The 27,597-nt window shown below is 40.2% G+C and overlaps 1 protein-coding gene across 1 annotated transcript; it reads right to left on the bottom strand.

Annotated features, from left to right (window-relative positions):
- Positions 1 to 972: 972 nt before the first annotated feature.
- On the bottom strand, positions 973 to 24,817 carry LOC123771919 (sterile alpha motif domain-containing protein 1). Its single transcript, XM_045764722.2, is given in 10 exon segments — positions 973 to 2,064; positions 2,591 to 2,790; positions 3,296 to 3,422; positions 3,980 to 4,092; positions 4,305 to 4,455; positions 23,757 to 23,812; positions 23,815 to 23,856; positions 23,859 to 24,123; positions 24,125 to 24,310; positions 24,312 to 24,817. Coding segments are annotated over 10 exon segments (1,548 nt in total). The 5' UTR covers positions 24,579 to 24,817; the 3' UTR covers positions 973 to 1,923.
- Between the last annotated feature and the right edge of the window lie 2,780 nt (positions 24,818 to 27,597).

Raw genomic sequence — 27,597 nt, 5'->3', positions numbered from 1 at the left:
ATTTGTCCAAATCACATTCATTCTTCTGGGTAACGTCAAATTGTTAAATTTTTATGACACTTTATTTACAATATCTAATCTATAAGATTACATTATAAAATTCCAAGGTTATAAAATTTCTAACCAATATTTAAAATATTGTACTGGTATATAGCTAATCAAATAATCTCAAGCAACACTCTGAGAGGATATTACATAAAAATGTTTAGTTGCTGGCAAATAAATTATTGAAAGAGACCCATCATTGTACTCGAAAACTGCCCTTTTGAAAACGAGAAGCCATATATAATTCAAAATTTAAAATCTTGTTCTTTCCAGATTGGTGAACTATACAGTTCATGTACAGTATAGTATATGAAGAATATGTAAAAATCATGAAAATTGGTTCATAAATTACAAAACTCAATTTTATGGACATACAATTATACTTTTGAGTAAAATGCAATCAATGATTGCACCACCAGTAGGCAAGATAGATATTGCTTGATTTTCTTCCAACTTCATATGATTATGGTTGGGCTACATCTACATATATCAGGCTACATCACAAACCATAAGTTAGTTTCAGATAAATCACGTCAAACAACAGGGAAACACTGTAAATTATAAAACAAAAATTCCCCAAAAAAACACACATATGGTGCAGTTATTTGTACAAAATTAAATATGAACAGATCATTAACATTTGTAACATACGGCATCACTGCTAGAGTGCGGTGGTGTCTGTTCATCTGTGATGATGATGAATGTTGTATTTACAGTGATATAATGAATGGACAAGTGATATTTTAATGTTTTATTATTTTAAAGCAGTAACATTAAATTTTTTACTTTAAATATTTTACTTACTTTTATTTTTTTACTCATTTTACTCACCTTTTTTCTTTGGACTAATGCCTCCCAATGAATGTGAGAAATTGGGTTAGGGTATCATATGATAATGTGTAATTGGGTTTAAATAAAATATGCATGTTTCCTTATAAAAGTTTAATTTCATGATTACCGAATTCAACACATTGTATGAATTCCGAGCATACAGGCTTTGTAAAACAAATAACAACAAATATTTACATATTAAATAACTGCACTATACATTCAAAAATAATTTAGTTACATTGTAACTGTAACATCAAACTTTTACAAAATTCAAAACACATCTATGTTTATCTTGCAGGTCTCGCCTACAACTACCATACACTGAATGGAGGGCAACGCAGTAATGAGAAGGTAAGCGGCGTTGGTGAAGCATGTAATGGTGAAACATTACTCTCTCTCTCTCTCTACATTACTGAAGATTCAAGAATAATGATATATTTTTACCTTAAACTAGGATGATCTATTTACACTTTATACACTTTAAATAAAAGGATCAGAAATTATATTCTTAACCCAACATATTACAAAACATGAAAAGAAACATCCCCCTCGCTACGAAGATCAACGTTGTGTAGCAGATAAACTTTGTTAGGTGGAATACTTAATGTATCACAAAAAGCTGCCATTAATGTAGAACAATTCTCATAAAAGCATAATAACCATAATTTGTATTTATGTAATGTTGTAGTTGTTTTTATTTATATAAAAAACAATTGGAGAAGTACAGAATACAGAAGAGCAATGTTAGAAATTAAATAATGTAATATTTGACAGGAAGAGATCAACTAAACAAAAGAGGAACTTACATATGAACCCAGCACTCACTTCATAAACCTGCTACTACACCCACCTACATCCAACATTAACCTCAAAAGAAAAAAAATACAACAAAGTTGCACTTAAAATGTAAGTTTCACCAAAGTTCTTAAATACATATAAGATATAAAAAATATAAATTGAGAAATAAAATCATTTTGTATGGTTAAAATGTTTTACATGGTGTGAATGTATGTGGGAGTATTATGGAGCCCTAGGAATTAATAACTTTCAAGGCAAGGGAGGATTTGTGAGTCTGGTTTGGAGAATCCGCACTTGCTTGTACACCTTGAGAGCAGGACCTAGCTTCAGGTTGAGACCCATCAACACGTCAGACCGTGTCAGCATGAGCAAGGCTGTCCCATCAATGTCCTGAATAACCAAAAGTTGAGTACATTAATAAGGATACTTCATTACACAGGTTTGAATGTTCAGAATATAGAACTCTAATAAACAAAGTTCCATATCTACTTTCAATAGCATCAAACATAGCTGCTCATATCTTGTTTACTTTCACATCAAAACTAGTGTGTAAAGGTATTATGAGATTAAGTGTAACAATATATAGAGAGCCGGGAGCTGGGCCCAGGCCACCTGGTGGTGGTAAATCGGTCAAAAAATTTTGGGCTCGTTTGAGTAAATCCCTTGTTCAGTGTGATTTGTTTGCAGTAGTTACTTGGCAGTATTTTGTGCCATGTAACTACTGCACAAAATACTTGTATTTTGTGCAGTAATTACATGTAATAGTAATATGTTACTTTTATTTTTTAATTTTCTGTGAACCATCCAGTTAGTCTGTGAAAGTTGTACCTAAAGATATCTCAAGATATATTAATTATTACATTTTCTTTGTCATTTTACGTTAAATGCTAAACCAAACATGGTGTATACAACTAACCTGTTCTTTGAAGACTTCCGAGACCATTTTGAAGCCTTTGTTATCAAAGTACTCCATGATCTGTTCCACTGTCCAGTGTGTAACATTTGGAATTTCTGGGTCATAAATATTGTTGTCCCACGAGCCACTAGAGCCACGGCTTTCATCGTCAGGTACAGGAGAGTCACGGGGCGTCGGCAGGCCAGGTAAACAGTCATATGCTGCAAAGGATAATTGTGTAAATAATTCTCCTATTCTTCTGATGCAATCATAATTTATAATTTTGTCAACACTAAAAGGCTTTTAATAGTGGGACCATCTCAGACATGCATACACCCAACTAATCAATTCTGTTCTACAAAATCATCCCCCATAATGCCCAACTCCGTTGAATTATAACTGATTCTGTAATAAGTGTTAGTCAATAGTCTTGCCTGCATGCTTGGATATACTCTTTCAAAGCCCAGGTGTATCATCCATCTTACAAAGCCCAGCCCTATCTTCTAAAAAAGCCCAGCATGAAAGTATGATTTTGAGCACACAAACATGCAAAACATTAAAAAGATTCTAAACTTTGAAAGCATTACAAGTATTAATTGAATTCTATTGTACTCGCATTTCCTAACTCAAAACATAAATGCAACCTGAAGTATTTAATACTTCACAAGACTAATGTATACAAAATGTCTAGAAATGCTTGCAAATGGTGTTTAAGCCGACACTTACGACTCTGTGAGGACTGAGGAGAGCACGCATAGCATATCCAGGACCCCTGGGGCTGTTCATTCAGTGGTGGCTGGTGGCAGGTCAAGTGATAGGCTCGGTCACATTCATCACAGAATATTAGGGTTCCCTGTAATATTCAGGTGCTAATTGTTATTCATGTTCTAGTACTATATATACAGATAATAAGTCACAATAACATAGCTGATAATTAGATGTCCAACCCACAACTGTAAAAATAAAGGGAGTGACGACAGTCCTGTCCGTTCTGGACACTATTGTCATCACACAACTTGATAATGCTCCAGTTTGAAACTTTGCCAATTCCTTTACTTTCAGACTTCTTATTATTTCCTATTATAATTATAATATATATAACAAATATATAGCAAATAAATCTGGTATAGGTAATGCAATGTAATATTCTATGTACTTTGGAAAAATAGCTTTACTTTTGATCTTTATACTGCTATAGATAATGAAATCAAAAGATATTGCATATAAGGAACAGAAAACAGTAAAGTTTAACATGTTCCAGGGCACTGCTGAAACCAAGAAAAATAACTTAATTTATTCAAAAGTGGAAGTTTTCCACAAATACACACATACCTGTCAAACAAGTCAAACTATTTTAATAATAAAATTACTTTTAATATAAATGAAAAATGATAAATCATAATTCCTTACTATATTGTGATCCATGTTGCAGATGGCACAATGTTTGCAATCCATACAAGTCCATGGCGCCAGGCGACTGCGCACGGCTAACTCGGTGCTGTATCCCAGGCAGCTTGGGTGAGCTGAGACAAAATGAATGCACGAATGTATGAAATGGTGCAAATTATAATGCGAGTACAACAAAATATTGTACTACTGAACTTGCATCAGATTTGTATGCATGTGTGTTAACATTTTGGTAAACTTACAAGTGATGTTATGATTACTATCTCTGCTTTATAAAGTCAAAATGTTGGTACCATTTCTGGCTAAGTTAGGCCGTCGTGTGACTTACCTCTTGCTGAGCACCGGTGGCACACCAGCAGGTCCTCTTGCACACTGTGCTGATTGACAGTCTGGAAGCACACATCACACCGATAAACAGTTCTCTTGCGTCCAACTACTGCAAGTCCCCCCTCACTTGGATCAAACACTTTCTTGGCTCTCTGTCAAGGAAGCAAAGGTATTATTAACACAATGCTAATAATAAGAGTATTTTGTCTGGAATCACACCATCCGGCTCACTACCACCTTTGATGATGGAACATTGTTGAGATTAGTATACACAATTGGGGCATGGATCTGTTCAAGGGATGTGTTCCTGGAAAACCTCATGCAAAGTGAATTCACAGAACAAACATAACTTTTGTATGAGAAAAATTGGTTTTTATTCTTGAGACCTCCAACAAAACATTTAACTGAACATTATGACTAAGTACAGTACAGAATTTCCTCCATTTTCAGTTCACAAATACAGTACATAATAATGTGCAGAATACTAGGTAGGTGACTAGTGCAAAAAAGTAATGCAAATTAGAGCATAAAACAAATTAGATGCGACAAGTCATAAGGCTTGCACATGGTACCTGGGAACTGAATAAAAATAAAGTCTCGGATATATGAATCTTGCACACCAACTTATGTAGGAATAAACTGACCCTCATGCAAGTAGAACTTAGCATTAAAATCGAAATCGTGCAAGTCTAAATTCACATCATTCAAACAAATGCATCGATGACCTAATGTACATAACTAAAAATTTTTTTACAGCTGAGTGAGAGCAGTATCCTTTGGACCCCTGTAAGCAACATGTCTTAAATACAAACAATAATAGGGTGTGGCCACTGATTTTGAGTTTTCTGTGACACGGACTGTAACATAAAACCTCCAGCACCTACATCATTACATCAAACTAAATTGTAAAATTGTCTACAGTAATAATACAAATATACTATGTACTGTAGTATATTTGAAGCAATACTTCAAATATACTACAGTAATATGTTTAAATAGGAAAGATTTTAAAAAGTTGGAATAAAAATGTGGTTATCCTAGGATGTGCAGTGGATGCACAGCCTTTAAACTGTAGAATATAGAGGGCTAGACACCTAGAAGGGTACCATATGAACAGAAGACTACTGTGGCCAATGATGGAAGCCATGTGAGCTCGTGCACCCGTGTTTGATGAAGCAAAGCCAAGTATGTACTGTATAGTAACTAAATCAATTTTAAATCCCACCAAAACATTATGCTGCACTGCACACTAATACCATATCCTAATGCTACATGGGTCCCAAGAAACGTGCTAGCAAACAACAGGGAAGGCTAATGACAGTCCTTGGCCATAAGGGAAGCTGCATCTTGAAGTATTCTTAAACACTGAAACCACCACCAAAGAATACAGACTAACTAAGCTACCGTTTATAGTAACATTAAGTCTTAAATGCCCAGTGGTCCCCACAATATAAGGTCAAAGCTGAAGGTATGCAATGTGGATTTTGGACCTGTTAGTACCAAGTGCTGTAAGTTATTAAAGGAATGTTGTGCAATAATGTTCAAAGGAAAATGTCTTATAATCTATCATAATATAGAATACATGTTTGTACCGATGAAATTTCTTTACAAAATGGGTATTATAATAACCTGGTTGAACACTGGCACTCGGTTGATTGAGCACTTTACGAATGCCATAAATTTTACCATTCAAAGATGCTACAATATATATATACTGTTTATACTTACCATCTAAAGATGCTTCAATATAGACTGTACATACTGTACTTGGATTAATACCGAAGTACAGTATTACATCTACAGATTACATTGTTTAGTCACTTTATAGATAAATGTATTTTTTCTATTAGTCATTTTTTTTTTATTAATTGTATTTTTATATCCAATTTGAACACAAAAATCTTTCTAAGATAGCCAAAGTCCAATTTATTTTTTGCCTGCAACATATTCTTATTACTGTGACATTTACAGAAAATGTTCTCGTTATGGCTTATTAAAGAAAATGTTCACCACAGAAACATTGCCAACTATAAAACCTGAGTTTCATATATTATACAATTATAAGTTGAGAATATAGGACAAAGGTTCACTTGCCAGTTGACCACAAGACTTATTAATCTTAATTAAAAAAAAATGCACTATGTATACTCAGTTCCTTAATGAACTAACGCACCTGAGGACAGGCTAAGCACCTACAAAGATGCACTCAATAAAGTACAGTAGTATGTATGTTCCTCAAGATGCATACCTAAAAAGAAACAGCTAAGAGGTGTTCAGATGTTTAAAGGTGTTTAAATACATCAATACTGTACTGCTGAAAATACTTTGAATAATACTGTACAAACTTAGAAATTTTACAGGAATATTTTTCTTTATTCTAATTATTCCTTTTACCTGGCTTACCTTAGATATAGATTTGTTTAGAATACTGAGTATAAATTAAGAATTTGAATAGAATTGGGGATGAGGTATAAGCTGGAGAGATAGGATAAGACCCTATATGGCCACCCTAGTGGTGATGGTGAGATGAGTGGTGGTGGATGATGACAAAATAGTGGTAGTAAAGGAGAATATATAGTTGTGTGCTTCATATTTTCTAGTAATGGCTTCACAAACTGTATAGACTGTCTTGCAAGAGTCCTTATTTAATACTGTCAATATTATTTACATACGTATGGTCAAGCATTAGGTTTTGCTTGAACCTGCACTGGTTCAAGTGGTAGCTGCCACTCTTCCATCTGACAAGAACATTCCCTAGATTTCATACATAATTCCAGGTAGAGTAATGGAGGTTCACATACTGTACAACTGTATCAAGTTTTGTAAAAAACCTAAGATATGAACAGAAACAGGATACTGTACTAAAATCGACACTACTGTATATGCAATATCCACGAAATTAGTCTAAAAGTGTCTAGATTAGGTCAAGTGTCAAGAGTCTGGACACCCTGGTGACTGTATCTAGACTGGAAAGAAATACAATATCACCCCATTGTTAAAGGAATATCTCCATTGTAACCATTGTACTGTAACATTGTTGTCTGTATTATACTTCCCTTCATATCATAATACTAGGCAATACCATAGCAACATTTCTGGTTCTAGGATGTTTAGTTCAGTGAGTGCCTAGACAAAAGTGCCACGTGGACCTTGTCTTGAGAATCAGTGAATGTTAAGATCTGATATTACTGGAATTACTAGCAGTTGTCAGTACTATTGAATCACATTTTCATATTTGGTGATTTCTTGGTCTCCTTCATGGGCTGTGTCTGGAGCCCATGAATCCAGCCCCTATGTTTGATGGCTTGTTCCTTGGGAACCACTGACTTAAGATTTGATATTGATATACAAGGCAGTGTGAGGTGTTTGGTATCTGTAGGTGGCATTTTTAATGGGTTTGGGAACACTATTTGGATTTGATGTCTAGATAATAGAAGTGGACTGATTTTGGTTGCAGTCATTCGACAAAATATTAATCGTATTACCCATATTTGCACCTTTCTAGGTGTATACCCATGTCATCCTACAGCTTAATAACTGTAAATCTGCATGAAAATAAAAAGAGAAATAAATAAAATATAATCTCTAAAATTTGACCATCAAAACAGAACTGATTTTCATAAAAATCATGCACTGGATTATGAAAAAATAATGTTTTAACATTTATTTTAACAAGTTAGTACTAGATACCTTTCATGTTTCAATGTTTCTGGAGGGCATTTGAAGTGTTTGGCATACATACATACATACATACATACATACATATATATATATATATATAATTATATATATATATATATATATATATATATATATATATATATATATATATATATATATATATATATATATATATATATATATATATATATATATATATATATATATATATATATATATATATATATATATATCTTTATTAGATATTTAAAGGTTACAAGATGTACATTAGTTAATACAATGAGTGTTTAAAGGTTTTGGATCTCTTGAAGCTCCTTTGCTTCCAGACAGGAACCAAGGACACAGCAGGCGTTACCCCTCTGGATCGCCACACTGAGGTGCTGAAACAAGAAACTGATAACCCTTGGGTCTCTGGTGATGGCAATGAGCCTGGAACCCAATTCCTTGAAAAATCCAAAGGCACTCCTACCCCAGGGGTCATAAGTCTCAGACTTTATGGGAACAAAGGTGTATTGACCTTCCAGTCACCTATATTTGATTCATTTTGCTATTTCTCTGGGGTTGGCCGCCCCTCTTGCTTGATCAGCACCGAAGTGTGTGTAGGTGTCAGTGAGGGTGGATACATACGTGTAGTCCCACACCAGCTGTTTGGTACTTTTCCAGGGGTATATTGCAATACCATCTGGGAGAAGTGCAGGGTAATCCGGATTTTATTCCCCTAGGATGCGAGGTTCTCCCTGCTGGGCATCGAGCGGAGACAAGGCTCCTCTTGATGATGTCATTAACCTTGTTGTGCCTTGCATGCCAGCCCTTGGAGCTTCCGCAGTGCAACCCATGCAGTCCATATTGGTCTGCTTTCACCCAGTTACAAATACACTTGTATTCACACTGAATACAAGTGTATTTATCAAGGCAGAGGGCCACTGCTACTCGAAGGGATTCCAGATCTAGACGCGTACTTGTTGCCGAGATGGGTACTGCCAGAAGGAAGTCTCCTGCATGGGGGGGCACACACACACACACACACACACACACACACACACACACACACACACACACACACACACACACACACACACACACACACACACACACACACACACTGCTTTGAGACGGGCTTTCTCCTTATCTGATGCTGCGGTGCTGAACATGGCATCAGATAATTTTTCCTCTAGTGGGTGGTCCCAGCTGGACTGCTTTTTTGTAGGATCTATGATGGGTGCTGAGGGTGTAAGAGCATCCTACTGATTTGAACATTCAGTAAAAGCAGGATCGTGTATTCCTGCTGAATCATTCAAGGGTTCTGGTAGGATATCTCTTACAAGGTCACAATAAGTATCCGCCAAACCAGTCTTGATACACAATACACTACAATGTACGACATTTACTGTATTATTACTCAAATTCAATAGTAGCAAAATTTGTATTGCTCAGACCTAAACATTTTGAAGTTTCAAATCAATACGGTGATGAGGTCAAGATAATGAATGGAAACCTAACTGAAGACAAATTAAGCACAAGACCATTAGGAATCCCCTACCAGATACCCCAAAAATAGTTCTCATTGTGTTAAACTTATCGATAACGAAAAGAATGTTAGTTTTATGATCACAGATAAGTGTTGTGGGTCTCTAGTTAGTACAATAAGGGATATTGAATGGAAACGTTGAGAAAGAAAAAAATTGAAATGAATCATGACGAAATCACAACGTATCCCCCAACCATTGATACCTACTCACAACGCTTAATCATACCCGCTATCAATGACAATCAAATACGTAAACTAACAATACACCATTAAAACGAGAGTTGCCATATTTTATACAAGGGAGCAGGAAAATCCCTTAATTGACTCGTTTGTTGTAAACTTTACTCTTACTGTATAATACGGTAATGTATTATACAATTCTTCAAATATAAATAATATAACATTTAGTCAAATCCAAAGTAAAATAGAATAATTAAATTACAGCGTCATTATACCTGTATATGGCAAGGTGGCCCCAGATCTGCCCACGGCAAGGCAGTAGCCAGTACTTGATTCCCGCAATCTGGAAAATTCACATCTTGCACCTGGTGACCACCCTGAAGAAGCAAACATAATCTGAGAAATCGTTTCTTACACTGTAGCTATCGATTTGTAAGACTATTATGAACTTATAGGGACCCAGCGATATTAATTGAAGGTGAAATGTTTAAAGGTTTAGCCTATCTTATTTCTTAACCAAAAATCATATGATGGCAACTGAAAACTTTCGAGGTCTGGTTCAACTCATGGAAACAATGAAGTGTAAGTGATTTCTAAATATTAAGCAGATACTGTATTGTGAAATGTTTAGATTTCTACTTGCAGAACTTGTTATATTGCATGGGGGACAGACCAGAAATATTAGTGTTGGGAAGTTTGACTGCTTGTTTTTCTTGACATTTAAATTGCAACTAATGTCTGGTTTAGCAGTCACCATAAGCCTATTCACAGAAAATAAAAATGTAATAAAATAGTAGACCTATATGCACACGATAAACAAATCACATAGTACAGTGCTCAATGGCCTTTGTGTTTTGGCTAGGTTAAGTTTAGGCTAATGGTCAACATCACAAAATGCTTTTAATCAAATTAGGTGTAAGTCTTCACTTCCAACCATTTAAAATAAATTTTCTATATGCAAAAGTAAGGAAAATACCTTACTGTATTTGTACTGCAAATACAAAATAAAATTTTGTACTGCAACCCCTGCAGTACAAAATCTTGTACTGTCTCTACCTTCCTGCTGCTCATAGTGTTGGAAATTGGTCACCATTCTGTATATAGTATCAACATCAATATATAATTTTAATTGACTGGGAGCTGATGGCCACACGAGGTTGACTCCAATGAAGGTGGATAGTTTGGTAACCTAACACATGCATATCTTACAAAGTAACTATAGGGGTACTAGAGCAATGATTGGTGTCCTAATGGCAACTAGGCAAATTAATTTCTGAGTAACTTGTGGTGCAGAATAATTTAAAACAAGACATGATATTGACCATAGTCCCTAAACTTATATGCCAATGTCACGATGATATCTATTGTTAAAGTGTTCAATGCAAGCCTTTGCAATTCAATTCACATTGCAATCAAAGTCACTGCAATTAAGCCTTTGCCATGTAATTTACTTGTTCTATTGCAAGTGCTGTAGTCTACACTTCTGTGACTGGTCGGACCATATACACAATTAACAAACAATACAAACTGTTTATGTGATTTACTGTTGACTAGCCACGCTACTCGTAGATTTACACCTTCATTCCAGGCCAGGTCACCTACATTACCCCATACAGTATCAGGTAAGTCACCTACTGACTCTTGAACGTAGTTAGCAAAAATATAATTTATGCACTTTATGAATCTAACATCAACCATTTAACTAATCTACTTATTGATAGATCTCTTCTACGCAATGCACAATTTGATAGCGTTTCACACTTATTCGTGGGATATACTGATTTGTTTATGTTCTGTAGGAATTTATTGTTTGATAAAAACAAGGCTATATGCTGAGAACAAGAGATCTTAGCTACAAGTAACTGAATACTGTACTACGTTATATAAAGGAAGACTGGTAACGCTACCCTATGATTTCAGTTTCTAATTTGATTAGGCTGGATTTGGGAAAGGAGTCGATGTTAAAATATATTTTAAATCTAATTTAGTATCCGACTTGATTGAAAGTAGGAACACTTTTTAGGACCACAAGATCCAACTACTGTATAGGTACAGTACAGTACAGTACTACTTGTATCTAATGACGAAATTTTTGGAAAGAGCGTGCTCTATAACTAGGGAAAATTTTGATTGTCGGAAGTTCATATAAAAATGTAGTGTAGTTCAACTGTTTGAAACTGATTGACAAGGGTATCCCCATATCCTATTCAAACATATTTTACAAAATAAATAATACATATTATTAAATACTTGCATTCTAAAATACATGTGCAAAGAATAATTAAAATATAAAAAACTTTTAAACAGGAGACCTACAAGGCTGAAAATGTACCGTATGTTACAATACAAATTCTCCTTCCCGTTCACCACACCCTCCCTCCATCATTTTATTAAATAACCCATCATTAAATGTAATGAAACTGCATGCTCCAGAAAGGAGGAAAGCATGAAAGGGAAGGTGAAAGGGACCAAGCCAAATTTAATGAATGGGCCAACATGGCTTGTCAACATGCAAGGTGATCCAACTGGAATTGGAATTGACAGGGTGGACAAAGACAAACTATTTAGCACGGATGGAACGTGAACAAGGGGACACAGGTGGAACCTTAGTACCCAAACGAGCCACAGAGACATTAATTTTTTTTTTCAGTGTCACAAGAAATTAATAAATAAAATGCATCAGGCAGTGATGTGGCAAAGGCAGACTCCATACACAGTTTCAAATGTAGATTTGAGAGCCCAATAGGCTCCAGAATCGGTACACCAGTTGATTGACAGTTTAGAGGTGGGACCAAAGAGCCAAAGCTCAACCCCTGCAAGCACAACTAGGTGAGTAAGTAAAATGCTGCCACCACCTCCTGAAGGAGTGGGGTGAGCATCTTGGGCAAGGTTGCCAAGGCAAGAGCTGCAGAGTTCAGAGCCTCCACTCCCAGGCAGTGCCTAGTGATGCCACATCCTCATGCAGCTGCCCAGAGAACCCCTCCATAACGACCCAAATCCACATTATTGTCATTAAGTGCAAACATGCCTTGTGGTCATAGACAATACGAGCCCAGTCAATATAGGCAGTTTCTTGCCTATATTCCTAGGGAGTGCCAGAGCAAACAAGCAGACTGGAGCAAAAGAAGCACTACCCAAGAAGACCTGAAAGATGGAACACACCTTTCCCCGATCAAGGTCCAACAGAACCCTTGCCAAGCCCTCAAGGAAGAGGGAGGTATGTCATCCAGTCAAGATGAATCTGGAACCTCACACTGCAACCAATAAGCCGAGACAGACCTGTACTCAAAAGAGGCTGGATCCATCAACGGAAGTAGGCCTGAATTCTGCAGCAGGTACCGAAACAAATTTGCACATTCCAACAAGGGAAAAATATGGAAAGATGGATACTTCCGGAAATATGATGATACCAAAGAAATGAATGGAACCTGGAACCCAACCCAAGAGCAGCCAAACGATTCAACATATACATAGGAGGCCAACTCATTCTCCTGTTTAGATATCCAACCAATTATAATGCCATGAATGCTTAACCCTAGCAAATCTAGCTCTCAAAAAACCAACTGCCTGCAAAGCTTCTACATTGGAAGATGAATAAGTCAATGCAGGAACCCAGAGGGAACAAACTGCACAGAACCCCGGGTCATAGGTGTCCCCGACCCAACATGTATCATGGCGGAGGCAAAACAAATGACCATCTTCTAGTAGCCAAGACAATGAGCACCCTTTAAACTCACACATGGTAAGTTTGAGCTTGTTGGGCTGAACCAACCATACCAAAGACCTGTGGGAGGGATTGTCAGGGCCTGAAGGCAATTAACCAAGCAGGACAACTTGTGATTGAAGCTGCTCGCCAGAAGACACGCCATGTGCAGTCAAAATAAGTTGGCTATGACTGGCATCTGAGGCATGTCATTTTAAACAAACACGCAAGCCCCCAGCAAAGGGGCCAAACAGAGGAGTCAAAGACGCATGAATAATGAGTCATAAACAGTCAAAGACGCATGAATAATGAGTCATAAACAACATTCTCCACTCCGGTGGCGTGACCTCTCAGGGGTAAACTTCCAAACACACCAGACAAGATAAGTGTCAGTGCAGGGGCAATGATAGCAGGTACCCTGGGAAGATTTGAACACATGTAGCCTGGAGCACAACAAGCCAGGTAGAAAACACACATGTCATGTAAAAACTTAAAAATATAGAACAAACTACAAAGCATATGGTCCTTCAAGTAACAAATCCAAGGATGGCTGGCATTTAGCGTAAAGCAGAGGAGTTTACCACGTCTAAAAGAGCTGGAACATTGTCCATAGGACATCAGCGGAAGAACCGATAGTGGCATTCAATACAGTACTTGAGTTTTGTGCTAATTTTGAATGCTTCTCTTGTTTTGCATGAATCATTTGCAGAGTTATTTGGAGATTTTGAGGTCCTGGTCATTGATAACCCACCAAAAGTCTGTAAAGCTTTGCTGACTTTCTAGATGCGTTCCTGGTTTGGTGGTGCATTGTCATTTGTGAGAGAGGCCAGGTTTTGGCTCTGGTACCCAGAAGGACAAATTGAACTCCCACATCTGATGTGACCCAGTTGCATGGGGCAATCTCGGTGAGTTAGCTTCAGGGAGACACCGGGGTCTCCCTCCAGAAAAATAGTAGTTGCTGTTGCCCATTTCTGGCCACTTGCCACTGTCCAGCCATTAATGCATAAAATAACCTGAACTGCTTGCACTGTTGGATTGAATGAAATCACAAACTGACCAGAGCTCTTCAAATATATCAGTACTCCAATAACAAGCTGAAGTATGAACATTTAATACGAAATTTAGATTACAAAGTAAGAAAAAGCAATAAAAGAAAACTGAGATCTTAAATTCCAAAAATGGAATCATGTCAGTACAAGAAACAACAGAGAAAATGAAAAAATGGTGGACACCGCCCTGCAAACTTATAGTGCAATCCATGAGCCAACATGCTGTGTTCACTTTCCATGGAAGTTGTCTCTCCACTGGAATTGAGTTATTGTACATGCCATAAAATGGCTAATAAAAATCTTACAACTATACATTCAAACTGATACTATTAGGAACATTTCCTGGCATCACAGTATATATGTATAGAAAGTTGGGTGCAGTAATACTTATTCCTTGTCACTGTATTATTTTAAGTCATACCCTTCCCCCCTAAAGTTTAAACTGGTTATACATTTTCTGACAGTCAATACAAAGAAGAATTTTCCAAAGATTGCATGGAAACCAGTAGGGATACCAGATTACAAGACTGCACTGACAACAATGTCAGACTGGCTCTCTCCATCATCATATCAGGAATGCCAGTGCTGCTAAGATGCACACATGTGCTTTTACATGTCTAGGCTACACCATATAAGTTACCGAAACATACTGAACATTCAATAATTTTTTGCATATACTGTATTATATAAGCATGACAACACTGAGCAACTTTTACCATTCTACTGGCCTACATTTCCATGAAATAAAATGACTGATATAAGCTGGTTTAAATGATAAACATGGATTTTAAATTCTATTATGAAACATTTAATTGCAAAGAAGTTGGCACAGATGGGAAACTGGCAAGGATAAAGTGGTGATAGGTCATCACAAGGCAATGCTAGCAGTGATCATAACTTCACATCCCACCAAAGAGCGAAGCTTTCTTATACTCCACCACCACCTCTTACCATTAGCACAATAACCAAAAATGATCAACAATAATGTCTACCCAACACTAGCTGCCTATCTGCCCCATAACCTGACATCACAATACTTTTAACCAGACACCACAACAAGATCTACCTTGAGGTTATCTTGAGATGATTTCGGGGCTTAGTGTCCCCGCGGCCTGGTCCTTGACCAGGCCTCCACCCCCCAGGAAGCAGCCCGTGACAGCTGACTAACTCCCAGGTACCAATTTACTGCTAGGTAACAGAGGCATCAGGGTGAAAGAAACTCTGCCCATTGTTTCTCACTGGTGCCTGGGATTGAACCTGGGACCACAGGATCACGCGTCCAGTGTTCTGTCCACTCAGCCGAAGGCTCATGTCAATACCCAAATAACACCCAATACAACACCCAAATAATAATACCAAATAATACAATACCCAAGATACCCAAAGCTGGCAGCCACAATGCTTAAATGCAATATATATCCAGATTGTTTAAATTTATTGTTTGGGAGCAATAATTTTTAAGTTTTGCATTTTAAAAGATAGGTTTCCTCCCCCCCAACAAAATACTGTACAGCATTTATGTGGATATTAGAAAGGTGTAAAACTTGACAAGTGTAGATAACTGGGTATAAGGAAGAACAGTGCAAGGTGCTATGCATCACTGTTGGTGACAGGGGGTCGAGACATTTCTGGGAGAACAACACAGCATCTTGATGGTCAAAAGATCAGCATCATCATCATCCCGGAGAAACGTCACCATAACAAGGCATTATTTTGATGTGTGAAACTTCTAGTTTTGGATGCCCCCAACCTCAGTCTACTGAACTATGATTACCTAAATTAAATATTATCACCACTACTCCCATCACCACCCTTCACCACTACACCCACCACCGCCAACCTTCACCACTACTCCCACCACCACCAACCTTCACCAATACTCCCACCACCACCACCAACCTTCACCAATACTTCCACCACCACCACCACCAACCTTCACCACTACTCCCACCACCACCACCAACCTTCACCACTACTTCCACCACCACCAACCTTCACCACTACTCCCACCACCACCACCACCAACCTTCACCACTACTCCCACCACCACCACCAACCTTCACCACTACTCCCACCACCACCACCACCAACCTTCACCACTACTCCCACCACCACCACCAACCTTCACCACTACTCCCACCACCACCACCAACCTTCACCATCATCATCAATCTGCATCACAATCACCACCAGTACTACCTCTACTAAATCGCACCATATTCCCTCCCCTAGTTACACAATTTTCACCATCAAGGTGGTAAGCAGTGAAATTAACGGTGAATCAAGTAATGGCTGGACCATTACCTCAAGGTTCCAGATAAATGTGTGTATAGTATAGTGACAGGTACGGTGGAGGTACAGTGACGAAGGTAAGGTGGCAGTATAGTGACAGGAAGTATGGCGACGGTCGAAGTACGGTGATGGTGGAGGTAGAATGACGGTAGAGGTGACAGCGGAAGCGGAGACGGGGACGGTGGAGGCGTGATGACGGTGCGGGTACGGTGGAGGCGTGATTGACGGTGCGGGTACGGTGGAGGCGTGATGACGGTGCGGGTACGGTGGAGGCGTGATGACGGTGCGGGGACGGTGGAGGCGTGATGACGGTGCGGGGACGGTGGAGGCGTGATGACGGTGCGGGGACGGTGGAGGCGTGATGACGGTGCGGGTACGGTGGAGGCATGATGACGGTGCGGGTACGGTGGAGGCATGATGACGGTGCGGGTACGGTGGAGGCGTGATGACGGTGCGGGGACGGTGGAGGCGTGATGACGGTGCGGGGACGGTGGAGGCGTGATGACGGTGCGGGGACGGTGGAGGCGTGATGACGGTGCGGGTACGGTGGAGGCGTGATGACGGTGCGGGGACGGTGGAGGCGTGATGACGGTGCGGGTACGGTGGAGGCGTGATGACGGTGCGGGGACGGTGGAGGCGTGATGACGGTGCGGGTACGGTGGAGGCGTGATGACGGTGCGGGGACGGTGGAGGCGTGATGACGGTGCGGGGACGGTGGAGGCGTGATGACGGTGCGGGGACGGTGGAGGCGTGATGACGGTGCGGGGACGGTGGAGGCGTGATGACGGTGCGGGGACGGTGGAGGCGTGATGACGGTGCGGGGACGGTGGAGGCATGATGACGGTGCGAGTACGGTCTCCTGTCTGTTACACCCCCCCCCCCCAGGAAGCAGCCCGTAGCAGCTGTCAAACTCCCAGATACCTATTTACTGCTAGGTGAACAGGAGCATAAAGATGAAAGAAACTGCCCATTTGTTCCCGCCTCCACCGGGGATCGAACCCGAAACCTCAGGACTACGAATCCGAAACGCTGTTCACATCAGCTGTCCGGCCCCAGGCCCAGGTATAGTGACGTTGGAGACACGGTAACGGTGAAGGTACGGTGGAGGGGTAGTGATTGTACAGTAAAGGTAGAGATACGGTGACGGAGACACGGTAACGATGGAAGTATGGTGACAATGCGTGCAGGACGTGATTGAGATGAACAAGTGGATGAAACATAATGGATATTAATAAGGAAATAAATTCATGAACATAAGCAGCTTATGTTCTTGCTTCTACTGTCTCTGTGTTGGCTCGGGGTCTTGAAGTTGTTAGAATGTAATTATATGTTAACTGGTTGTTGATTGTTGGTCTTGACTTTTTGATGTGTAGGGCCTCGCTGATGTCGAGTCTTCTGTTGTCGTTATACCTGCCGATTATTTCAGTGTAACTTGTTAAGATGTCTCTGGTGATGGTCTGGTTGTGTGAGGAGATTATATCCTCCTTGATGGAGCCCTGTTGCTAGTGCATTGTTAATCGTCTAGAGAGAGAGAGATACGTTGTTGTCTTGCCTATATACTGTGATCTTTGGGGCTGACAGTCCCCCAAGTGGGCATGTGAAGGCATAGAAGACGTTGGTCTCTTTTAAGGCGTTCTGTTTGGTGCCTGGAGAGTTCTTCATGAGTAGGTTGGCGGTCTTCTTGTTTTTATAGTATTATAATATATATATATATATATATATATATATATATATATATATATATATATATATATAAATATATATATATATTAAAATATATATATATATTATATATATATATATATATATATATATATATATATATATATATATATATATATATATATATATATTATATATATATATATATATATATATATATATATATATATATATATATATAATATATATATATATATATATATATATATATATATATATATATATATATATATATATATATATATATATATATATATATATATATATATCTACAGCCTCAAGGAAACAAACTTCCCCTTATGTTCTCTTAATGTTCATTTTTTGTAAACAATCATATATGTAACTGTATAACCTTGTATAATAAAGTGTACAACCAAAAAAGAGGGTGGTAGGAGAAGTGAACACTCATACATATTCAAGAGTTAAATGGCAAGTTTTTATCTGAATGCTCTATGTTCTCTTCTTTGAGGCTGTGGGTCCCTACAATTGCACCAGAGTTGGTACCCCCTTTATACATAAATAAATAAATAGGAAATATGACTTGTTAAAGTCACCCATAACTAGCGGTGTGCAAAGTATAACTGCCAAAAGATATCACCATAGAAAAACGGTTTCCCTTCGCCCCTCCGGGGGTCGACTTGGTACAGACCCCGCCACTACTCCAGGTACTCTACAGCAGAAACCTTGTACCACTACAGCAGAGCCCTAGTGCCACTACAGAACCCTTGTGCCACTACAACAGAGCCCTAGTGCCACTACTAGGTCCACTACAGCAGAACCCTAGCGCCCTTACAGCAGAGCCCTAGCTGTGTAGATACAGCAGATACACTTAACAGCTTGTTTACTACTAGCATGGCATATTTGTACTGCAATGGTTGCAACAAGGTTACCAATGATCTTATAAACACCTCCAAAGGATACCTGATCAGCCGAGACAGATTGGGCCAATTACCGGGCCAATTTAACGACAGATTGCGAGGGGTGGCGTTTAACAGCAAGGTTGACAAGGCCAGGTCAGAGACCGGGCCGCAGGCACACTGATCCTCGGAAACACCTTAAGATGATTTTTGGGCTGCTTTTAAAATTGAAAAACCACCACAGGAAACTATTCTTTAAAAAACAATTGTCCCATTGCATATAAATTTTGAAGTCAACTAAACTAATGTCGGTCTCTGATGTTTTGATATCTAATAACAATTGTATTATATAAAAATAGTCCCTACTATTAACAACAATTATATTAATAACGTAACATTAATAATAGTCCTATGAAAGGAAAATAAATTAAGGTAATAAGATTTTGATTTAAGGAATACTGTGCAAACTTTCACATAATTCTAATTTCATAATTCATCATTGTGTCGAGGGACAGGCCAGTCCAGTGTATATATACAGGGTTAGGCTTAATATCAACGTCCTCTCCCCCAAGGTCGAACTACTGACCCCCCCCCTTCTCTCCCCAGCAGGATGCAACCCTACAAGCGACTAACTCCTACTTACTGCTAGGTAGAACAGGAGCATAAGGTGATATAAAATGCTCCCAAACAATTAGTCCCGTCTGGGAGTCGAACCCAGAATTCTAGATTGCGAGTCGAAAACGATCTCGACTGTACTAACGGGACCCTTAAATAACTGTCCTTATGTTAAGCCTTAAGTAATATTTATTATCTACAACTTTACTACAAAGATTCCGTATACTGTATCTCCTACCATCATCACAGCCTGAAACACAAAACAAAAAGTGCCACTATAAAATCAGTTTTCATTATGCTACAAAAACGTTGTAAATTATATGAACACTGTACGTTAATTGCAAAATAATAGTAATAATACTAAAAAAGATTTGTATGGCAAGTATTATAAGCAAACATATATATCTATATAATGTGAAAAGAGCGATCAGTAGCAAAGTAGAGACATTGATATGACTATTCAAATGTTTTGCCTAACATTATGATAGGCTACATATTGCAAAATATAGACCTTAAAACCTAAGAACACTTCACACGAATACAGAATACTGTGTTACTGTATATACTTATTATTCACACTGAATACGGCTGTGAGATTCCTAGTTTTCGTTATATTGAATATATATTGTTCTTAACTATGAGAACACAGCCCATTTGTCGTACGCTAACGAATCCTATATATATCTAGCGAGTCCTATGCAAATCCTGGACTGTAATGCCGGCGAGTTCCTATTCATGTCCTGGAACTGAAATGCTAAGCGTATAAATAAATTATAAAAAATGATGTTAGACGACCTTAAATTCTCCATATGAAGATGGGAGGGCTTCTCAATATAATATACAGGTATGTGAATAATTTATATTACCTTATTTAACATATTTTTATTTTAACATTTTGAATTAATTTTAATTTATACGAAATCAATAGTTTAATGGATAACGCCAGCCACCAGTGCGTTACTCTAGCATATATGTATCTAACTAGGTTACATGATAACACTAGCGTCAAGCACAAGCCAGTGATGGCGTAGCGCTGATAGTGCAACCCGTCCTCCCAATATCGAGCGTCGCATATTTGACGTATACTCTACCTAAGGCCAAAAGTTATCGTACTAGAAAATGGCAGCGGTTCGCGAATTGACTTTTAAGAGGCACTTTAGTACGTCAATTTCACGACGTTGGGAAACCCTCAGGAGGACGGGCTGGATAGTGAATGCCTTGAAATACACGAATATAACACGTCCAATTTCCCACTTCGATCCAGTACCTAAATTTAATCATATCACACAATGAATACTGTAGCCTGTAAAAACTTGCACAACCTGTTGAGGTATGTAATGAAATTTAGTACCTAGTCGTTTATCAATTTAATTTATTAGCTAAACGAATACTTAAGGTATGAATGGAATTCAGAAAGTAGACCCGTCTCTGCCACTACTACCCACAACTCCACAGTACTGTATTAAGATGGCTATTGTACACATTATACATTAAAGCATATTGCATACTGACAATTAAAAAACTGCAGCGCTTATCATATAACATGGTACCAGGCTAAATGGCTACAACTGTCCGCACATTCTATCCTCTAGAGTAGTCATGTTACTTAAATGATATACTACAATTGCCCAAACCCTAACCTAACCGTGGACCCATAAGTTGCAAACCCTAACAGCCAGTAAATTTTGAGAGCCGCTGTGATTTATAGTACACAGTATCTTGACGTTAGGCATTTTTACGTCAATATAGTATATTGAGGAACGAGCTTCCGAAAAATTAACCTATCATGCCAGTACCCAACACATCGGAGTTTATAACTGACATTACTAGTACTGTAAGAATGTCACCTTACATGTAATTCCCCACTGTCGGGACAGGAAGCCTTAAGTTAGGCTGGTCGAGGTCCCACCTAGGGCTAACTACTGACCTCTCCGGGATGCAACCCACAACAAATTATCTAAATTGTCTAACTCTTGGGTACCTATTTTACTGCTAGGTGAACAGGGGCATCAGACTTAAGTTTTTTCAGAAATGTTCTTATGCGGGCCTTAAGCCTTTGGCTGGCCCACTAGGCGAAAGTAAATGTATCCAACCGTTTCTGCCCTGCCTGTGAATTGAACCCAGGTCCCTTAGTTGTAAGCCGAGGACACAGACCAGTGCTATGGGACAATACCTGTCATTCCACAGCTGATTATTACTCAACATTGTATAAAAGCTGCACTGCAACAATTCAGTGAGATTATCAGTGTTGCAGCAGTCTCTAGTCTGACCTAGAAGAGCCAGCCACACTTGACTTTGGGCACGTGAACAGGCTGTGAGTGTGTTGCTCCCACCACACCCTCCCCACCACAGTCACCACCTACCATCTCCACTATTGTATCGCCAAAAATATTGATCTAATCATTACATTTCATTACCTCGCCTAATAGTGTAGTCAGATATGATGCCTTCCATATTATATACACGAAATTAAACACGAACCTAATCAATCAAGAATATGACAGAAAACTTAAGTAATTTTAAATTTCCTCCTCGACGAAGTATGTGAAGTATACCGCCAAGAAGCACATGTACTTTCTCCAAACGATTCACCAGATGGACGTCGCATTCATAAGTACATCACATTAACAACCAATAATATATAAATATTTATAATATTTGTGCCGTGTCTGCCATCTCTTAGTATTCACACTCATACGTCTTACGTGCGACCGGCTAACGCACATTTTAAAGTATTCGGCGTTTGGGCGCATGCGCGAGCTTAGCCTTAATTCAGGTTGTCAACTTTCTCAAGCGCACTAAAAACACTGCCATCTGGGGATGTGCATCTGAGAAATGGGACGCAACACTAGCAAAATTGATTCTAGTCTCTAAGGTATACAAGATATCTATAGTAATTCTTTATACATAGGAAGTGCGAGATGTACTGTACTAATGTTTGTCACTAAACATGTTCATATTCAAACGAGTTTTGACAAGCCTCATATATAATTCGCAGTAAGCTTACGGCTATGCCGTAAGGCTTACGGGCTATTCATGCCCGTGCCACCTCTTGGGTGGCTTAATCTTTATCAATCTACGGCTGTGCATGCAGCTTTTTTTCTGTCGAACGCGCTCTATTGAAGTTAAAAAAAATTATGTTCCAATTTAATGAAAGCAATACTGTCGGGTTCGCAGCTCTGTGTATATACTTGTTGCTTAAGCGTTCAATTAATTTACATGAGAGGCGTCCGAGGAGGTGGAAGCGAGGCAGTGGCGTCAACAAGTTGAGTGAGCCACCAGTGTTGAGAGGACGGGTTGGCAGCACTGGTGTTGTGGCTGGCTTGGGGGAGAATAGCTGGCTGGGGGGGGGGGGGATATTCTCAACACTGGCAGGCTGTGGTCGCCCACACTCATCACCCACCTTGCTCAACACCAAACTTTAAGCCGCTTTACGTCATTACTGACCAGATTTTACAACTCGTATATCATTGCGGAAGCCAAATATTCTGGCCAGTCGTGATGGCAAGGGTCAGTTAGTCACACACGTCTGTTCCGGACATTTAAAGTCCAGTGTAGAGCGGGGCTTCGCCTCGGCTGCCCTGCAACTACCACACAATGTACATTAGGAAACCCGAGACACGCTGCGACTATACTGGCGACGAGTGCTGCCTGGAGCACCAGCGACATATGGACGAGTAGGGTGTCACGCTCAACCCCATCACTAACTTTACTACCCATACATCCGGGGGAACCTCTTCAATTTGGATCAAATAAAGGGATATTATAGCCATCTATATTTATAGTCTAAAAGGTTTAAACTATGCTCACACAAGTCAATGATTACCTTGTTGCGCCGGGACGGTGCTCGGCCCCGAGATGAGTTGGTTGGGATGGCGTAGCTTTAAGCGGCGGCCGCCCGCGCCGCCCACGCTTGAGGCCGCCAGACCACGCTTGAGGGCGTTGGGCTCCCTCACCGACGGCGACGGCAGGAGCGCCTCCTCCACTCCCTCCTTCATGTCATCCACGAAGTTAACTGGCGCCATCAGTGTCTCCTGTGCAGGCTCCTCCTCTTCAGCCTCTTCCATCATCTCGGCAGCGTCTGTGTCGTCAGCATAGTCCTCCTCGAGGACAGGCGAGGGTGGCGAGGGCGGCGGGGCCGGGGCATCCGCAGGAACCACGTAAGTAATAAGCGTGGCGGTCCGGTGGGTAGTTTTCCACCCGTAGCAGTGTCCCCGCGCGAATTTCACGGTGAAGTAGCACTTCTAATTTGTCGACCAGTCGGCTCTGGCCGCAGGTCATCAGCTTCTCCTCGATTTGTTCTTTGCTAGCTCCGCCGGGGCCGCAGGACTCGACAGCCATCCGTAGGGCGCGACATGTTGACTCACTGTTCATAACATTTCACCTTGGTGCGTGTGGGCCGGCGGCGGACCAGAGCAGCCTTGGACCAGGAAGCTGCCACCCGGTACGAAGTCGCACCCTTGTACTCCACACGCAGCACGTCCTCGCTTTCCACCAGCTCATCTAGCACCGCTTCCGTCGTCAACTCCGACAGTAGATGTTCACGCCTCACATACCAGGCGATTTTTTCGAGCACTCGGCTGACGCGTCGTGACCTCAGAACCCGAATAGCATCAATGATTATTTCTCTTTCCTTATTTGTCACCATGTTACCTTTAAAACAGGTGTATATCTCTCACTGGTAGTGTAATGGAGGAGGAGGGAGCAGCCCAGGTCGCCACTGTGTTGAGGCCAGCCGGCGCGCGACAACTCCTCGCACCCCAGCTGATCTCCCGCCACAGCCGCACCCAACGCGCATGCGCACTCCCCCACCTTCCTCCACCCACCCGCCAACACACACTACCATTATATTCACTTAACACAAACCAAAGCAATATCGCGAATGGATATAGCTTCCGAGCTATCTATAGGCTCTTGCAAAGTAATGATACAGGCTTTGTGTAGTCAGGAACGTGTATGAAGCCACAAACACGAGTGACAAACATGTAAGCATCGTACAATTCCAGATTACCAGTCTGCACCACACACGGACAAACGTGGTCCTCTTGCAGCTGTGTTTAAAGTTACAAAATTTTCGCGAACTCTTTTTGTATAAACGCGAGCACCAGTAAACTTGCCGCACGTATCGCCTATTTGATATGGAGTAATGCGGTTAACTTAAGGTAGCCAAGTACTTTATCAAATGCTTCAGCATTGTAAAATTAACCAAGGTCGCTTGGGACGATCCTTTGTCGCGGAAGGTGCGCTCGGCCCCATGACCGGCGTGGCCCGCTGGCTTTCGTTATCCCCAAGTCCTTTTAAACTTTGTAACTACTCTCACAACCCTAAATTCTTTCAATCCATCACTAACAAGTTAAACAAAACCGGCCAAGCCATAACTAAGCATGAAGAAGTACAGTACGTGAAGACGACCTATCTGTTCAATACTAGAACACGCAATACCAGCTGGCTACAGCTGCCAGATACTCCTATTTTAAATTCCCTGAAATCCTTTAAACGAATCGAGAATATAGCACATTGATAGAATACATGTGAAAACATTACCCATAAAATATAGTCAATGGTCTGTTAAGGTTCACCTAAGCATTGTACAAGTGACGTATGGGAAGGAGTTGTCAAGTAGAGGTAGAGAATAGTAATGACGTGCTGTGATAGGCAGCTGTTCGTCCCCTGACCGACCAGCCCTGTGCCCGCATGGCCCCCGCATGGCCGACGCTCCCGGGCCCTCTCTCTCCCAGCACCTCGGCGACATCCTCTCCCTTGCAATGGACAACATCCTCTCACCCCTCCTCACCAGCACCAGTCTTGGACACGAACCTGTAGCCATACCGTCCATTCTTCAACTGGCTTCAGCGAGGCTTGCTCTTACCTTCATATGGTCCCGACATCATGGTGTAACAGCCCCAAGCAGACCAGACTCGAGTCCCGGTTGTCATGTTTGACTTACGCCTTCACGATGGCCGGGAACCTATCACACACATTCCAGTACATAGGAGATACAGATAAATATATATATTGCGTATAAATTGTCTTACAAGACTAGAAGAAAGGAGAGCGTTCAAACTGCACACAAAAATATTCCTCTGGCTGGGCATTGCAACACGCGGCCTTAAGCTACCCAAGAGTTACACATCCCCTGTGCAACATCACCAGTAACACGCGAGTGAAGAATATCAACTACGCACTCTTCCACCACCATAACATCTCTGCTTAGACTATTAATAAACAATCTCACACTCTGCACTTTCATAGGCCAATACACAGAAAAGTTTGCAGGTCAGTATACATATAAAACTGACATGGGATTCCTGTGCGACCATGAAGAATGTACCATTTAATGACCCAAAACATAGTAGTTTAACAACCTATTCTTATGTGTGTGTGTGTGTGTCTTTACATCTGTGTCTGCAGAATCAAGCTGTTAACTCTTGGACCCCGCCTTTCTAACCAATCTATTTTTCCTATGATATATCTACTACATATATTTCTCTCAAACACAAACACACACATTCCCAGGAAGCAGCCCATAGCAGCTGTCTAACACCCAGGTACCTATTTACTGCTAGGTGAAACTGTCAAAAATAAAAAAAAAATGTTTCCGCCTCCGCTGGGAATCGCACCCGGGCCATTAGGAATACGACGCCCAAGCCCTGTCCATTCAGCTCATCAGACCCTGACTGACCGGGTTCGAATCCTTCAGGGGTTAGTTTAGTTAATTTATTATGCACCCCATACCCATCTTGAGGACGGCAGTGGAAAAGGTTAGAGGCTCATAATGGGCTCAGGGACTGAACCCCACAATTCATTTAGCTAAGCAAGTTACAGTCTTGATGAGCTAGTTACAAAAATCAATGCACATCTTCACATCATCAATGGGCACAATGGGCACCACAAGTAGTTTCTAAATAAAGCAACTGTGTGGAGAGCTAATGTCACAATTGATATGTTTGTCCTGCACCCACACGTTGAGAGGCGGGACCAAAGAGTCAGAGCTCAACCCCCGCAAACACAACTAGGTGAGTACACACACCCCAACCCCATCCAGTGGGCAGCGGTGGATAGGTTACAATCACTTAGTTACTACCTACAGTTAGCAAACTGGGGATATTTGGCTACGATTTCTGGTAGCAGATCATTTTGAATGAAAATATTGACATCTTTGAAACTTTGGTTATAGAATTGTCTCTGAATTACCGTATCTTTTCGCACTCCATCACATAGTGACGGAAGGTGCGCGAATAATTTAATTCCCAGAGATACTTGTAACCGAGTCTAAGCCGAGCAGTAGTAACATCTAGAAGTCTGCTCCTTTTATTGGATGATTCATAGATGTGTGGCTCCTCTTGCATGATAGTATGATGATAGATGGAATTACTGGTGTCGATTTCACTTTGCCTCAGATCTACAAGATTATATTGAAATTCTTGGTGTACTACTGCTCTCAGACTGCTTATCGACAATCCAAGGTTATACCAAACTTCTCCTGTAAAGGCAGATTCTTTGACATCAGCTGTATCAGGGGCAAAATCTTACTGAAGCGACCATACGAGTCATAAATACTCAAAAGTAAAATGCCTAATAAAACAGAAACAAGTAACACTTAGTGGGCCAGCCAGAGGCTTAAGGCCAGCACAAGAATATCACTGAAAAAAAATAAAACAAAAAAA

Source organism: Procambarus clarkii, chromosome 38 (assembly GCF_040958095.1).
Source record: "Procambarus clarkii isolate CNS0578487 chromosome 38, FALCON_Pclarkii_2.0, whole genome shotgun sequence".
NCBI lineage: Eukaryota > Metazoa > Arthropoda > Malacostraca > Decapoda > Cambaridae > Procambarus > Procambarus clarkii.
The sequence above is the reverse complement of the archived record's forward strand: the minus strand, read 5'-3'. Positions and strand labels throughout refer to the sequence as shown.